At 47.7% G+C, this 17,485-nt stretch overlaps 1 protein-coding gene across 1 annotated transcript; it reads right to left on the reverse strand.

Moving 5' to 3' along the window:
• Positions 1-726: 726 nt before the first annotated feature.
• Positions 727-3,880, reverse strand: DUSP1 (dual specificity phosphatase 1). Its single transcript, XM_032260357.1, has 4 exons — positions 3,220-3,880; positions 2,795-2,940; positions 2,209-2,428; positions 727-1,771 (listed from the first exon to the last, which is right to left on the reverse strand). The coding sequence occupies exons 1-4, from the start codon at positions 3,584-3,586 to the stop codon at positions 1,401-1,403; spliced, it is 1,104 nt and encodes a 367-aa protein (XP_032116248.1). The 5' UTR covers positions 3,587-3,880; the 3' UTR covers positions 727-1,400.
• Between the last annotated feature and the right edge of the window lie 13,605 nt (positions 3,881-17,485).

Raw genomic sequence — 17,485 nt, forward strand, 5'->3', positions numbered from 1 at the left:
AAAGGCGGCAACTACCAAAAACACCATGTCTGTATGCAGAAACACTGGTGTCAATGTCCTCCACAATGCTAGCAATGGTCAGGCTGGGGATGGGGGTGCCGCAGGTGATTTCTTTACATTGTATTTACTTATAGTACTTGGATTTTTTTTTTTTTTTTTTTTTTTTTGCCATTCAATATATTATTTTCACAAAAACCAAAGCCTTTTTAAAAGCAAAAAGAGTGCCACGAGGTGGGCAAGTGAAAGTCCACAAAACAGATGTAGATTCCAATTCCCCTATTCCTGCCACTTAGCTATACTGGGTCTCAGCATCTCATTTGCAAAAGGCCTGGCTGAGTTTCTCTGGGGGCAGGTAACACACACTGACTTATGTCATGTATTTCAATAAACCTTTGTCTCATCATGACCCTAGCACAGCTCAGAGGGGAAGGTGACTTTTTATATTAACCTGAGGAGGGTATTAAAAAGGCAGTCCAGGCAACTGGCCATTTCTTCCTAGCTTTGGCTCTGGGGACACCCTGGCATCTGGGTGACATAGTAGGTTACAGGGCTGCTAAAACGGGCATGGACGGGCACACTGACCAATCCTAATACTCATTTAAATATCTTCCTCACAACCCAGCCATTTCATGGGATCTCAACACATTCTGCAGGCCCTTGTTGGAATTCTTCCCTAGTTCACAAGTAGGAGAGGGGTTGGATGTGGATGCTAAAGAAATAAAAGCATTGAAATTTCAATAGAAATGCCATAATTTATTCCATTGTATAAAAAAAGTCATCCTTATGTAACAAAATGTCTTCTCAGAAGAAGAAATATATTATTTCAGGTCATAAATAATCAGCAAACATACAACTGTTGGCAACTAAAAAAAACCTCAACACTGGTGTTTTCCATCAGTGCTGAAAACAAACCTGCTCACGACATATTTACAGAGAGTACAGTACTCAAAAACAAAAATTGAGGTATTTGGTTCTAGGAGTAGACAATGACATTTGTGAAGGCAGACACCTACACAAAAATAAATAAGGTGTATATTCTCATATGTATATGTGTTGTTGGGAATGATAATACTGATAGGTATCTCAAGCATGAAGAGATTCTACAAAAACCGGGGCAAGCAAAAAGAAATTGGCTCACACACTGAGTCCTTTCTCTTCTGCCCCATTTTGTCAGAGGGACTTGATGTACCCACTACATATTGGTCCCGAATGCTGAGTTCAGTAAATGTCTTGACGCTAAGTCATCAGGACGACTGCTTAGGAACCCAGTCGAACTCGGGTGAAATTAAATAAATAAGGACCAGCCCTCTTGAGCCCCTCCCAGAGTTATTGCATTTCTCCTCTCAAGAAGGAGCCTGGAGTCCCGGTGGGATGTGAAGAGCCTCACCTCCCGTGGCCTTTCAGCAGCTGGGAGAGGTCGTGATGGGGCTCTGCAGGTAGCTCAGCGCACTGTTCGTGGAGTGGACAGGGATGGAGACGGGGAAGTTGAAGACGGTGGTGGTGGAGGTGCCTCGGTCCAGCACGGCCATGGCAGGGCTCCCAGCCTCTGCTGAGCAGTGTGGGGCCAGCACCTGGGACTCGAACTGCAGCAGCTGGCCCATGAAGCTGAAGTTGGGGGAGATGATGCTTCGCCTCTGCTTCACAAACTCAAAGGCCTCGTCCAGCTTGACTCGGTTAGTCCTCATGAGGTAAGCGAGGCAGATGGTGGCTGATCGGGAAATACCTGCCTGGCAGTGGACAAACACCCTTCCTCCAGCATTCTTGATGGAGTCTGGAAAACAAAAGGAGCAGCTGGTTACTTGAGAGCTCAGGAGAACCACCCCAAGCCCAGGTACAGGGTGTCTGAGAAAGGTCATGTGTGTCTTATCTAGAAATGGTCACTATCAATGGATGCTGCTCATGGAGCAAGGCAACGTGGGTGCCATGCAAAGGATGGCACAGGGTTTAAACCCAGACTGGGAGTTCACACTCAGCAGATAGATCTCAGACCAGTCAATTGAACTTTGTGAGCCCCCAGTTTGCTAATCTGTAAAGTGGGACATCAAATCAAATTCATATTTTGTAGGAATGTTGCCCACACCAGACAGATACTGAATGTGTGGAAGAAGGCTCAGAAGACTTCATTCAAGTCCTTGCTACAGAGGATGGGCTTAGGGGCTAAAATGAGAAGAGAGAGGCAGAAAAGCCCCAGGCATCCATTCCATTTACCTATAAAGTCAATGGCCTCGTTGAACCAGGAGCTGATGTCCGCCTTGTGGTTGTCCTCCACAGGGATACTCTTGTACTGGTAGTGACCCTCAAAATGGTTGGGACAATTGGCTGAGACGTTGATCAAAGCAGTGATGCCCAAGGCATCCAGCATGTCCTTGCGGGAAGCATGGTAGGCACTGCCCAGGTACAGAAAGGGCAGGATCTCCACCGGGCCACCCTGAAATCCAGAAATATCCAACATTCGTCAAGCTTCCTCAAAGCCAAGGCCAGTGCCCACACCCACAAAAACTTCCTGCTGGAGAAGTCAATTCCAGATACCAGGTGAACTCAGTTATTTATCTGGAGGATAAATAAATAGGGGTCTAAGCCCATTTGCCTGGGCAGGAACAGCAAGTTCATTTCTGTAGAGCCTACAATTAGAGACTCGGCTTCATCAGACAACTTAACTGTGGAATAAATCATATCCCTGTGTCCCCTCTGTTATAAATAAAGCTGCAGGTCACTTTCTATATTCTCCCTGGCACTGCTCTTCCATGCTTTTGCCAGTTGTTACTTCTCCCCTGTGGCAGGGGCGCCTACTAACCTGATCGTAGAGTGGAGTACTGCAGGAACTGCACCCAGATTCCGCGCTGTCAGGGACACTAGTACTCAGGGGAAGGCTGAGCCCCATGGGGGTCGACTGTTTGCTGCACAGCTCCGGGCAGGAAGCTGAAAACGCTTCGTATCCTCCTGGGAATACAAAGACATTTTTTTTTTCCATTAGTGTCGCCGGGACTGGGCACCTTCATACAACTCCCCCACCCACCAAGGGCTGGAAGTTTACATCGGAAAGGCCCAGGCAAGTCTTTGTTCCCAGAGCCAAACAAAGCCAACGACAAGTTCCAGAGATAAATGTACTCCAACGCCCAAGCGCTGCAGATGGGGCGGGCCCCCAGGAGCCGACGGCCAGGGGTACCAGGCAAAACCTCAGGGGTGTACGGCCCGCCCCGAGCTTCCCCGAGGGCGTACCTTTGAGGAAGAAGACTTTCGCGGCGCGCGCCTCACGGCAGAGCGCGCCGGCCGCCAGGGCCAGGGTGCCGTCGCGCTTGGCGCCGTCCAAGGCGGCGCTGCGCTCGTCCAGCAACACCACGGCTTGGTAAGCGCCGGCCAGCAGGCGGCCGCGCAGCTCGGCGTTGGGCACGATGTGCTCCAGGCCCATGGCGCCCTTGGCCCGGCGCCGCACGATGGTGCTGAAGCGCACGTTGACCGAGCCGGCGATGTGGCCTGCGTTGAAAGCGAAGAAGGAGCGGCAGTCCAGCAGCAGGCACTGCGCCGCGCGCTCCCCCAGCAGTGCCCGCAGGCCTCCGGCGTCCAGGGTGCCCACTTCCATGACCATGGCCGGCTTCAGCGCCCCCAGCGTGCTAGACCCTGCGGTGCTCTTTGTCCTCGGGGCCAAGGGCAGGGTGGCGGCTTTCGAGGAAAAGCTCGACCCCCCCCACCAAGGTCTCTGCGCGGAACCAAAAGCCGCTTTTGGACTGAGAGAGGGGCGTCACGCAGGACTCAAGGTTCCTCGGCTTCTTCGCGGCCCCGACTGCCCCTCCGACCCGTGTAGCGCTCACAGCCCGAACGTCCTTCACAGCTAGCCGGAGTGGGAAAGCGCCTTTATAGGCGGCCTCTCGGGGGGCGGGGCGGACCGGGCAGGCGCGCAGGGGGAGGGGGGTGTTTGTTTGAATGGTGATCACGTGATATGGCGGTGACGTCACCCGCCCTGCCCGGCCCGGCGCCGCCGAGCCAGAGGCGAAGACGTCATCAGCCTCGGAGCCGGGTCCGCTTGCCGCGCACTGGCTCGCGGCCCGGCCCCCGCCCTGCCGTCCGGCCTGCTCCTGGCGCTTCCCCTGGGACCGGGTCCGCGCCGCGCTCCGGGCCCAGCGGGGAGGTGGAGGGCTCGCTGCCAGCTGAGGCTGACCTCTAGGATGCGAGCGGCCCGGAGAGGGGGCGACGTGCCACCTGCCTCGGCATCGCCGCTCCCCCCAACACCTCCCTCCCCGAGTCCCCTTCCCAGCGCCCCTCGGCCGCCGACCGAGTCGATAGGGGCTTCCTGCCCTTTTGCATATTCTTGTGCCCCTTTCTTTCATTTCCTCATCACTAACGGGCGAGGAAAGTGAGGTTCCCCTGGCGAAGCGACGGACTTGCCCAGAACCACACTGTTGGGGTGGTAGGGGCAGCAAAGAGGCGCCTAAGATGAAGTTTATAGAAAAATGAACAACTCTGCCGATTGAAAAGTCGTTCCTACCAAGAGCGACCTGAGCGAGTTGGGGTGGAGAGGTTCAGGGCAATGCTTTCCTGTTTCCCAGACTTTCTTTAAGGTGGCTTTAAAATACCTACGTTTGCCGTGAAAATGCAAGCCAGCAAACCCCCGCCGGGAAATAATGCTGTTCCTAGTCTTGTGGCCCCCGGAAGACTTGGAGCCAAAGAAGGCAGGTCAGGGGGCTGGAATCCCTGTGGGGGTCGCAAGGCCCTGCGGTGGGTTCCGGGGTTTGGCGTATGGAGGGGTGAGGAGTGACCCGCAACACGACTCGACGGCGCCCCCCAGGGGCCATCCGACGCGTTTCTGTCACCTTGGCTCAAGACCGAGCTTCTCCATCCCTTTCTTTATTCCACAAATACACAGTATACCGAGTGAGCGCCCACTACGCGGGGGGCTGGGGGGGCTCCAACCCGGAACGGAAGCCTCCCCTCCTCTCCCCGCTCCCGGTCGTCGCGGCCGTTACAGGCTGAAAGCAAAATCCAATCCTGGGCCGTTCTGGGCAGATTGTCAGGACCTGGATCGCGACGCTTGGGAAGACCCCCCACAGCAATATCGGTGCCCTGAGTCCCAGTGACGGCCCCCTGGACAGCGGGGCCTGCTGCAGCGACGCAACGCGCTAGGGTACACAAACATAAACATTGCGCCACCCGCCCGGGTGCCGAGTCAGGAACATTCTGCGGTTTCCTCCCCTCTTGGGGGAGGGGATTTCGCCGGCCACCCGCTGTCGTCGCTGTGCGAGTTGTATCACCACAGGCAACTTCTGCATTGGTCTCGCTAGCTTGTGTGTTTTCGCCTGCGCAAATGTTCTGCCTGGATTCTTCTAGAAAAGTTCAGGGCATGGAGTGCTTTTTTCAAAGGGCGTTTTCTACCTTCATTTGAACCTTGGTCGAGGACAGCAAAGAGGTCCTCAGATAAGAGCACCACTCCCTCTGTATGGAGAGATAGAAGGAAAAGAAATTATTTGTTTATACTACTTATTCAGCTAAGGAACTCAACATACTTTTTGCGTTGAATCATAGAATGTTACAGCTGCTGACTTTTCACTGCATACCGACTTGATTTGTCTCGATTTTTTTTCTTCACCGAGAGTATTTATTGTACCTTCCCCTGCTGAAATTTTTCAAAAAGAAAACAATTTTTAAGGGCCTCACGCGGTGGCTCATGCCTGTAATCCTAGCACTTTGGGAGGCCGAGGTGGGTGGATCATTTGAGGTCAGGAGTTGGAGACCAGCTTAGCCAACATGGTGAGACCCCTGTATCTACTAAAAATACAAAAAATAGCAGAGCGTTGTGGCGCATTCCTGTAGTCCTAGCTACTCAGGAGCTGCTGGGAGGCAGAGGTTGCAGTGAATGGAGATCATGTCACTGCACTCCAGCCTGGGCCACAGAGCAAAATTCCGTATCAAAAAAAGAAAAGAAAAGAAAAACTTTTTAATACATATGTCACAGTGGTAGTGGCACAGTCTGGCCCTAGAGTCAGGTGTCTCCTGGCCTCTTCTGCTTTTCTCTCTCCTTCCTTGCTGGAAAGAGTACAGAGAGTAGGCTTGACCCTGTCATTTTGCTGCTGGTTGGTCCTAGGTGAGTCTCTACTCCTACTGAGCCTCCAAGCCCACATCGGTACAGTGGGTCTACACTGGCCCACTTTGTGGATGGTTTAAGGCCCAAGTGAGAGATGTGGGGTTTAGGGAACCCAGGCCCTACCCCTTCCTGATCTCTATGATTCACTGTATCTCTAGGGTTTCCCCTTCCCAGCAGAATGGTTCTTTATATATCATCATGCCCTGTGCCTTTTGGAGACTTGCATCAGAACCAGGGAGTTCACTGCAAGCCATTGGCTTATGGAAGACATCAGTAGACAGGGTCCCAACTCAGGGAGAGCTCCTCTTGAAGACCCACTAACACACAGTGCTCAGGTCAGTGGGTCACCTGCCTGGAGACAGGTGGTAAAGGCGTAGCCACCTAGGTCCCCAATCCAGGCAGTGGAGGTGCTGCTTCTGACTGGGGATAGAGCCAAAGAGAGCCCAGCATCATCTGGTGTCTAACGACAGAAGGAGTGAGGGGCTGGCCTTGTGGGCCTGGCTACCAGAGGGAAGCAGATAAATCAGTGGATGTTGACTCAGGGGAGAGAATTGGGTCTTTCTGACCTTGGCTGTTCCCAATTCTACCTAGTCCTGCTTAGGAATAAACCTGGAGGCAGTGTGGAGTAGCAGGAAGAAGAGATCAGGGTTCTGCACTCCTCAAAAAGCTGACCTGTATTCCTCACCTTTAATGTGTGGCCTTGAGTCAGTCCCCCCACAGGGCTGAGCTCCACACCTCCGTCCCATGACAGAGAAGATAACAACAGTTACCTCCGGAGACTGTGGGGAGACTCAGGTAGCCAGGGTTGGCCCCAGCTCACAATCCCTGTCCTAATCCTGCTCTCAAAGGTGACTTTGGATCTGTCTTGGGGTCACAGGAAAAGGGAAGGGTGGCGTTCCCCCTGATGACAGTCAGAAAGTGGTCGCCGCTCACTGTCTGCTCTGTGACCTTGGGCGGAAGCTTACCATTTCTGAGCCTCTATTTCCCCATTTGTAAACTGGGAATAGCATCCATTTAGGACCAAGTAAAACAATGTATGAGAAAGAACCTGATGTGGATGACACCCAGAGAGGGTGCTCTCAAGAGAGGGAGCAGGGTCCCACAGTCATGTTCTTTCTTTCAAAACCCATGGCCTTTTTCCTGTCTCCCCTGTGCTGTATGGAGGTTTCTCCCCTCAATATCCTTCTGACTCCCCATTTCTTAACAAATCCAAAACTCACTCCCACTGGGCCTTGGCCATCTATATGGCTCAGCCGCCCATCTTTTTGCTTACTCTCTTGTGCTCCAGGAAAACTCTGTGAGCCTGTGTTCTTCAAATGTTCTAGTCCTCTCTCACGTCTTTGCTCACACTCCTTCCCCTCCCCCTGCCAGACAGGGGCCCCTCTGGGCTCCAACATAATCTTTCCAAGTGAAGACTCCCCTGGTTTCTCCAAGTTCTCCCTCTCCCGGGCCCTGGAGGACATTGTTCATATATTCTGATTGTGTAAAAGTCACCTAGATCTTTGTCATACTCCCTCCAGTTTGTAAGCTTGTCAGCTTGAGGGCAAGGGCTGTGTTTTTCTCAGCATTGTACTCCCTACTCTACTACCTTTGATGCGGTGCCTGGCACACAGTAGGTTCACAATTTGGGAAATGGTAGAATTGTTTCAAAGGGTACTGTTGACAAGTGTCAGAAGAGAGGAGGGTGGACATTGACGTTTATGCAGCCTCACCTCTGGGTTAGGTACATTGCAGGTACCATTCCATTAATCTATCAGTGATCCTGTGAGGTGCTTGTTATCCCCATTTTATACGCAGGGAAGGAGGCTCAGAGAGAAGGCATGCCTAAGGTCACAAAGTTGGTAATCATCAGACACAGATCAACCCAGGGCCTGTCTGACTTGAGAGAGGGAGCTGGGCCTGGGTCTGTTCCCGTGTCCGGCAGCGCTGCCTGAAGCCTCTGCCTCCCAGCTTCCTGGAGCTCTTCTTGCTGGACAGAGTGGTCCCTGGTGTCAGCCCTGCAGGGAACCTGGCGCCTCCTAAGACTCCCAGTTCAGGCCCTAGTGCCCCTCCCTGCTAAAGAGACTCAGTGGCCACTCGGGCCTACCTTGGCCTAGCAAGGGGCTGACTTCACCCTCCACGCCCAGGCAGTTAGGACAGAACTAGCTGCCATTGCACAGTTCTTGTAAACAGATCTCCACGCTCAGACCTGGCAGGGCCCACAGAGCTGTTTCATTCTACCTAACCCCCACGTTTGAGAGACAAGGGCCCAGAGAGGTTAGGCAATTTGTCCAAAGTCACACAGTGTTCAGAACATTCTAACTGTAGTCAGCATTGTATGAACTGTGTGTCCAAACCCTAAACAGTATTTATCTTTTGAGGGTGAAGTTCCTCTTATTTTCTTCCTTATGACTCTGAATGGTTTGAACTTTTTAAATGTGTAACTTTTGTAACCAGAGATAAAAGATAAGATTAGAAGGCAACCATATGTAGGTAACAACAATGTTGTTAAAACCAAGTTACAGAGTTAGACCGCCTGGATTAGAATCTCAGCTTGCTTACTCACTAGCTGTGTGTGTTTTTTTGGCAAGTTACTTTACCTCTGTGAGCCTCAGTTTTCCCATCTTTAAAGTGGGAATGTTAATAGTATCAATCTTGTAGGACTGATAGGAAGATTGTATATGAGACAGCCTGTGAGACAAATCTGGCTTGCTACCTCTTTTTGTACAACCCACAAACTAAGACTGGTTTTTACATTTTCAATGGTTGGGGGGAAAAAATCAAAAGAAGAATCATGTTTTATGACATGTGAATGTCATATAAAATTCAAACTTCCGTGTCCATAAAGTTGTATTGTAACACAGCCACACCCATTCCTTTCTTTCGCACTACAATTGGAGGTGTATACTTGTGACAGAGACTGTATGGGTCGCAGAGCCTCAAATATTTACCCTTGTCTCTTTACAGGAAAAGTTTGCCAACTGCTGATATGAGCTCATGGATGAAAAGTACTTTAGAACAATGCCTGGCACAGAGTAAGTGTTTAGAAAACTTTGTTATCATTATTACATAGATATTTATAAAAATCTTCCCCTCGGATGTTTTTAAAAGCAGTGATTGCTTTCATCGTATAATTCATTGTGTCCAAGGCACAGTTTTCATATTTTAGCATCTCTCAGAGTGCAACAGTCGGAGGTATGTCATCATTAATCGGCAGCATTTCCTTTCTTAATGGTGCATAAATTAGCCAAAGGGCCTCAGAGCTGGTAACATCTTAGAGCCAGTAGATGCAGTAAAGTATAAAAGGTTTAAGATGGAAAAGAATTAAAGTGCTACAGTCATTCAGTCAACAGCCATCCTAGGGGTGGGACAGACTTGTTAAGTGTCAGGACAGAAACTGGGTAGCCCAGGGAAGATGTGCAGAGGAGGGGACCTCTACGCAGAAATGTAAAGGCTGATGTAGGCCAGAAATACCTGGAGGAAGTGCCTCTGAGAGGTGAGCCTCAGTTACCTACCTCTTTCCCCCTGGAAGCCTCCCCTCCCTATAAAATAAGAATAGTAACCCCTAAAGAACACTTTGTGATTCACTGTGGGGGACAGTCCCCATCAATGACCATTTCTCTCTCTCCCACTAGCTAGAAAGCAAGGGTATGGATTCTTGTCTTTCTTGGTCCCCAGTACAAATCTCAAAGCCAGGCTTGTTGGACAAACAAATGAAGACGAGCCTGGGAGCCCAGGCAAGGGACCAGGAGCAGCGGGGCCTCCATGACTCACACAAGCCTCATCCCTGAACCAAGGATACAGCCTGCCAGCAATGGCCCCAAGCCACGCCCCACCACTGGGGGAACTGACACTGCGGTGAGAAGTGACAGCTTGCTGTTGTTTCTTTTTTTTAAGCAGAACATGAATTGAGACATAATTTCATTTTCACAATTAGAAAACACTAATGTCGATGGGAGCAAATGAGATCACAGTTGTCTATTCCAAACTCTTCTCTGGGAAAAGGAGGAGGAAAAGTTATTGGTACTATGTTCAGAATCGTAGCTGAAGACGCAGAAATTGTTCATCCCAATTTTGCCTTTGTGGGTAAGTAATTTGGGGGCAGGTCTTATTAATAATAATTGCCAATCTTTGCTGAGCCACAGAACTTTGCTAGGTGCTTTATATTCATTTCCTGGTATGATCATGACATTAACCCTGTGAAATGGGTACCCTTACTACCTCCATGTGAAGAGATCGGGGAACTGAGGAACAGAGAGGTTAACTAACTTGTCCAAAGACGCATAGCGAGGGCTGTGTCTCTCTCTGCTTTTTAACTTTTTTGTTCTTATCTCACCACAGCACATAGCAGGCATGATATGAAGGTGGCATGCTACACAATTTCACTGTTTGTTTCTTGAAATAATAACTTATAGGGGCCTGCTTCTAGATTCCAAAGAAAAGAAAAAAGGAAATATGCCCCAAACTCAGGCTTTCTGCCTGGCCCTGCCTGACTCACTGAGCCGAATTGGACAAATGATTCATTCACTGGCCTTGACCTCAGTGGGTTTGGCCACCCATTGAGAGTGAAGTCACACCTCCAGCACTGTGATGCATTCATTGGTCCAGTCACCTAACTTCATGGCAGGCAAGAAACAGGCCTGGGTGAGCCTGCTGGGATCAGGGACAGGAGGGCACACGCATGTTTCTAGATATCCTCGAGCTGTGGCTGCGCTGCTCAGCTCTTCCCTAGGAGATCCTCCACGTCCTAAATTAATTTGCCAGGGCTTCCGTAACAAAGTGCCACAGACCGAAAGGCTTAAATAAAAATGTATCGACTCATGGTTCTGGGGGCTGGAAGTCTGAGATCAAGGTGCTGGGGATTAGGATTTCAACATGGGTTTTTTTGGGAGAGAACACTTCAACCCATAGGAGGGCCTGTGTCCCAGAGAAAGCCTCCTTCTGTGTGCAGTGAAGGTGTGTGTTCTAAACATGAGAAGAAAAACACGCCTTGTTCTTGGGTAGGATGACTCAATACCACAAACAGATCCAATTGGTCCCACGTAAATATATCCCTTTAACATGATCGTCATGAAAATACTGAGGGTAGGTGTGTTTTTTGTTGTTGTTTTCTGGAGTGAAGTTGATTCTGGAGTTGATATGAAATAATAAACAATCAAAAATAGTCAGAAATTGATATTTTGAGCTGGATTAAAAAGAAAAAAAAAAAAAGAAGAAGAAAAGGAAAAAAAAAATAGCCAGAATGTGTTTTTAGTTTTTTAAAGGGCAGTGGGGTGGAGGTAAGCCCTACCAGACATTAAAACATGCCATAAAGCTTCTGGAATAGGCAGGGCACAGTGGCTCATGCCTGTAATCCCAGCACTTTGAGAGGCTGTGATGGGAGGATTGCTTGAACCCAGGAGTTTCACACCAGCCTGAGCAACATGGCAAGACTCCACCTCTACAAAAATAAAAAATTAAAAGTTAGCTAAGTGTGGTGGTGTGCACCCATAATCTCAGCTATTCCAGAAGCTGAGGTGGAAGGCTTGCTTAAGCCCAGGAATCTGAGGCTGCAGTGAGCCATGATCACACCACTGCACTCCAGCCTGGGGGACGGAGTGAGACCCTGTCTCTAAATTTTTTTTTTTTTTAATATTTTAAAGCCTCTGTAATTAAAATGGTGTAGTTGGAAACAAATAGCCAGACAGACCAATGGAACATGATAGAGAGTCCAGCAATGTATCCAAGTACATATGGAGATTTGATACATGGCCAAAGTGGCATCTCAGATCACTGGAATGTGATAAAATTTCTTTTTTTGTTTGTTTGTTTTTGTTTTTTGAGACAGATTTTCACTATTGCTGCCCGGGCTGGAGTGCAATGGCACAATCTCGGCTCACTGCAACCTCTGCCTCCTGGGTTCAAGCCATTCTTCTTCCTCAGCCTCCCTCCCATAGCTGGGATTACAGGCATGTGCCACCATGCCCGGGTAATTTTGTATTTTTAGTAGATATAGGATTTCTCCATTTTGGTCAGGTTGGTCTCGAACTCCGGACCTCAGGTGATCTGCCCGCCTTGGCCTCCCAAAGTGCTGGGATTACAGGGTGTGAGCTACTGCGCCCAGCCAATAAGACTTCTTAATAAGCAGTGCTGGAACCATTTCATTCCATTTGGAAAAAAGATAAAAGTGGATTCATACCTCACACCAAACATCTGAATGAACAGCAGATGGTCCAGAGATCCAGATTTTAAAAAATGAAACCTTACAACTTCTTTTTTTTTTTTTTTTGAGATGGAGTCTCACTCTGTTGCCCAGGCTGGAGTGCAGTGGTGCCATCTCTGCTCAGTGCAGCCTCCACCTCCTGGGTTCAAGAGATTCTCCTGCCTCAGCCTCCGGAGTAGCTGAGACTACAGGAACCCACCACCATGCCTGGCTAATTTTTGTATTTTTAGTAGAGATGGTCTTTCTCCATGTTGGTCAGGCTGGTCTCAAACTCTGGAACTCAGGTGATCTGCCCACCTTGGCCGCCCAAAGTGCTGGAATTACAGGCATGAGCCACCACGCCCGGCCAGTTTACTAGTCTTAAAAGAAAACAGAGGGAGATTTATTTATAACCCAGGAGTGAGAATTTTTTTTATCTATTTAGGACTCAAAAGCCACAAATAATGAAAGAAAATCTTAATAAATTCAACTATATAAAAATTAACGCGAAATTTTTAGAAAGCTTTTTAGCTTCATAAGCAAAATTTTATTTAAAAAAAGACAAATGAGGAAAAAATATTTGTAATTTACAGATGAGGGCCAATTTCGCTAATATTAAAGGAGTTCTTAAAAACAGAAATGAGGCCGGGCGCGGTGGCTCAAGCCTGTAATCCCAGCACTTTGGGAGGCAGAGGCGGGTGGATCACAAGGTCAAGAGATCGAGACCATCCTGGTCAACATGGTGAAACCCTGTCTCTACTAAAACTACAAAAAATTAGCTGGGCATGGTGGCGTGTGCCTGTAATCCCAGCTACTCAGGAGGCTGAGGCAGGAGAATTGCCTGAACCCAGGAGGCGGAGGTTGCGGTGAGCCGAGATCGCGCCATTGCACTCCAGCCTGGGTAAAAAAAACAAAAACCCGCCTCAAAAAAAAAAAAAAAAAAAAAAAAAAAAACAGAAATGAAAAAGCCAAAAATATGATTTTAAAACAGACAAAGACCATGAGCAGATAGTTTACAGAAAAAGAACTGCAATCCTTCTGAATACGTAAAATGTCCTTTTTTTTTTTTTTTAAGAGACCGAGCCTCTCACTCTGTTGGCCAGGCTGGAATGCGGTGGCTCAATCTTGCCTCACTGCAACCTCCGCCTCCTGAGTTCAAGCTGCCCCAGCCTCCTGAGTAGCTGGGTTACAGGCGTGCACACCACGCCTGGCTAATTTTTTGTATTTTTAGTAGAGATGAGGTTTCACCATGTCGGCCAGGCTAGTCTGGAACTCCTGACCTCAGGTGATCCACCCACCTTGGCCTCCCACCATGTCCAGCCTAAGATGTCCATTCTTTTTTTTGAGATGGAGTCTCGCTCTGTCACCCAGGCTGGAGTGCAGTAGCACGATCTCAGCTCACTGCAACCTCTGTCTCCCGGGTTCAAGCGATTTTCCTGTCTTAGCCTCCTGAATAGCTGGGACTGCAGGCACATGCCACCACACCCGACTAATTTCTGTAATTTTAGTAGAGAGAGGGTTTCACCATGTTGGCCATGCTGGTCTCGAACTCCTGACCTCCGGTGATTCATCTGCCTCAGCCTCCCAAAGTGCTAGGATTACAGGAGTGAGCCACCACGCCCGGACAAGATGCTCATTCTTAATCATAATAAGAGACAAGAAAGTTATTTGAGAGACTTTCTCATCTATCATCAGATTAACCAAAATCCAAAAACTTGACAGCACCCTCTGGGACAAAGGAAATCTGAATATGGACTGGACATTAGGTGATATTATGGAATTGCTAACTTTGCCGGGTGCCTAGAAGAATGTCTTGTTCTTAAGAGATGCAAGCTAAAATATTTAGCAGAGAAGGGTCACGATGTTGGCAACTTGGTCTCATGGTTTGGGGAGGAAAAATATGCACACAAATAAATCAATTAAACGTGGCAAAATTATTATACCTCAATAAAGCCGAAAAAAACCACCATTAAGAAAATGAAAAGAGAAACAGCAGACTAAAAGAAAATATTTACAAAACCAAATCTGATAAAGGACTTGTATCCAGTATTTGCAAAGAACTTCTACAACTTAATAACAAAACAATAAAGGAGCAAAATCACTGGTAGTCTAGTGGTTAGGATTAAAAAAGAAAGAAAGAGAGAAGAAGCAAAATATATGAACAGATATTTCTCCAAGGGAGATATACCAATAGCTGATAAACATATGCACAGATGCTTAACATCATTAGTCATTAGGGAAATACAGATTAAAATCACCATGAGGTGTTACTTCACATACACTAGAATGACTAATAATAACAGAAGTTGGCTAGGATGTGGAGAAACAGAACTGCTATGGTTTTAATGTTCCCTGTAAAACCCATGTTGAAATTTAATTGCCATTTGCAGTATTAAGTAGTGGGACCTTTATAAATGACGCAGTCTGTGGTATTCTATCATAGCAGCAGAAAACAAACTAAGACAAGAACTCTCACACATTGCAGGCGGGAATATAAAGTGGTGCAGCCTCTTCGGAAAACAGTTTGGAGGTTCCTCAAAAAGTTGAACATAGAATTACCACATGACCCAGCAATTCCACTCCCTAGGTATCTACCCAAGAGAAATGAAAACAGGTACTACACAAAGACCTGTGAGTCACTGTTCCTACAGCATAATCCATAAGAGCCTAACACTGGAAACAACCTAAATATCCATCCACTGATGAATGAATAGGCAAAATAGGCAAATGTGCTCTGTCCATGCACTGGAACAGTATTCAACAACAGAAAGGAGCAAACTGCTGACACATGCTGCCATATGGATGAACTTCAAAGGTGGGAAAGTGAAAGAATCAGACACAAGAAACTGCGTATTGTATGATTCCACTCACATGAAATGTCCAGAAAGGCAAATTTAGAGAAACAGCAAACAGATTAATGGCCTGGGGCTGAGGTGGGAACACAGTTATCTATAAGTGGGCATCAGAGAGTAATCTTCCTAGGGGACCATAAGAATGTTACAGAATTGATTTTTAATTTTTTTTTTTTTTTTGAGACAGAGTCTTGCTCTGTCCCCAGGGTGGAGTGCAGTGGCACTATCTCGGCTTACTGCAGCCTCTGCCTCCTGGATTCATGTGACTCTCCTGCCTCAGCCTCCGGAGTAGCTGGGACTACAGGCACATACCACCACGCCCAGCTAATTTTTGTATTTTTAGTAGGGACGGGGTTTCACCATGTTGGCCAGGATGGTCTCAATCTCTTGACCTCATGATCCGCCCACCTAAGTGTCCCAAAGTGCTGGTATTATAGGTGTGAGCCACTGTGCCTGGCCGATTTTTAATTAATTTTTTAAGAGATGGGATCTTGCTCTGTTGCCCAGGCTGGAGTACAGTGGTGTGATACTGGCTCACTGCAGCCTCAACCTCCCAGCCACAATCAGTCCTCCCACCTTAGCTTCCTGAGTAGCTGGGACTGCAGGCATGAACAACCGTGCTTGGCTAATTTTTTTTCCCATTTATATATTTTATTGCATTTTAGGTTTTGGGGTACATGTGAAGAACATGCAAGATTGTTGCATAGGTACACACGTGGCAGTGTGATTTGCTGCCTTCCTCCCCATCACCTACATCTGGCATCTCTCCCCTTGCTATCTCTCCCCAACTCCCCACCCCCACCGTCCCTCCCATATTTCCCCCCAACTGACCCCAGTGTGTAGTGCTCCCCTCCCTGTGTCCATGTGTTCTCATTGTTCAACACCTGCCTGCCTATGAGTGAGAACATGCAGTGTTTGATCTTCTGCTCTTCTGTCAGTTTGCTGAGCATGATGGTTTCCAGGTTCATCCATGTCCCTACAAAGGACACAAACTCATCGTTTTTGATGGCTGCATAATATTCCATGGTGTATATGTGCCACATTTTCCCTGTCCAATCTATCATCGATGGGCATTTGGGTTGGTTCCAGGTCTTTGCTATTGTAAACAGTGCTGCAATGAACATTCGTGTGCATGTGTCCAAAAAAAAAAAAATTTGTATAATGGGAGCTTGCTTTGTTGCCCAGGCTGGTCTTAAACTCCTGGGCTCAAGCAATTCTCTGGCCTCAGCCTCCCAAGAAGCTGGGATTAAAGGCGCAGGCAACTGCCCCGGGTCTAAAATTGATTTATAGTGATGGTTGCACTATCTGGTAAAGTTGCAAAAAAACATTGAATCTTATACTTGAATAGGTTGAATTTTACAATATTTAAAAACGGCCTCAGTAAATCTATTTTTTAAAAAAACATTCAAGGTTCAGTTTTTTATGGTAATGCAATATTTTTCTGTCCATTAATAGCTATTATTTGAGAACATTTACAATATTAATGCAGCTTAATCCAAGAGAAATTCAACTTTTTAATATCTCAATACTGGCTATTAATAAGAAATAATAGCCAAAATAATTATGGTCAAAATTATGCCAAAAACGTAAAAATAAATGGTTAGTATTAGTATGACTACACACAATTCAGTATTTGGTGTAAAGTTTTTTGGCTGCAAGACAGAATGTTAGCTTTACTTAACTGTGGGGGTATCTCTTAATGCTTGGATGGCCTCTTTTGGTATTTCTTCTGTTGTTGGTTTTTAGCCTAGTTATCTGTGACTGTATGAATGGAGTTGAGTGGAGAGGTATCCATTGTGTTAATTCCAAATAAGAGTGCATAACTTACATAATTTGGATATTTGTCCCAACCCAAATCTCATGCTGAATTGTAATCCCCAGTGTTGGAGGTGGGGCCTGGTGGGAGGTGTTTGGATCGTGGGGGCAGATCCCTCATGGCTGGGTACTGTGTTCATGATAGATCTGGTCACACCTGTCATCCCAGCATTTTGGAAGGCCGAGGGAGGCAGATCACTTGAGGCCAGGAGTTTGAGACCAGCCTGGCAACATGGCACCATGGCAAAATCCCGTCTCTACTAAAAATACAAAAATTAACCAGGCGTGGTGGTGAGTGCCTGTAATCCCAGCTACTCGAGAGGCTAAGGCAGGAGAATCGCTTGAACCTGGAGGTGAAGGCTGCAGCAAGGCGAGATCGTGCCACTACACTCCAGCCTGGCAGACAGAATAAGACTCCATCTCAAAAAAATAAATTAAAAAGTTTATGGCACCCTGCGCCCTGTGTCTCTTGCTCCTACTTTCACCGTGTGATGTACCTGCTCCCCTCGCCTTCTGCCATGATTAGAAGCTTCCTGAGACCTCCCCAGAAACAGATGCTGATGTCATACCTCCTGTATAGCC

The sequence above is a fragment of the Sapajus apella genome, unplaced genomic scaffold (genome assembly GCF_009761245.1).
Source record: "Sapajus apella isolate SASKATOON/1434 unplaced genomic scaffold, GSC_monkey_1.0 scaffold117, whole genome shotgun sequence".
Classification (NCBI taxonomy): domain Eukaryota; kingdom Metazoa; phylum Chordata; class Mammalia; order Primates; family Cebidae; genus Sapajus; species Sapajus apella.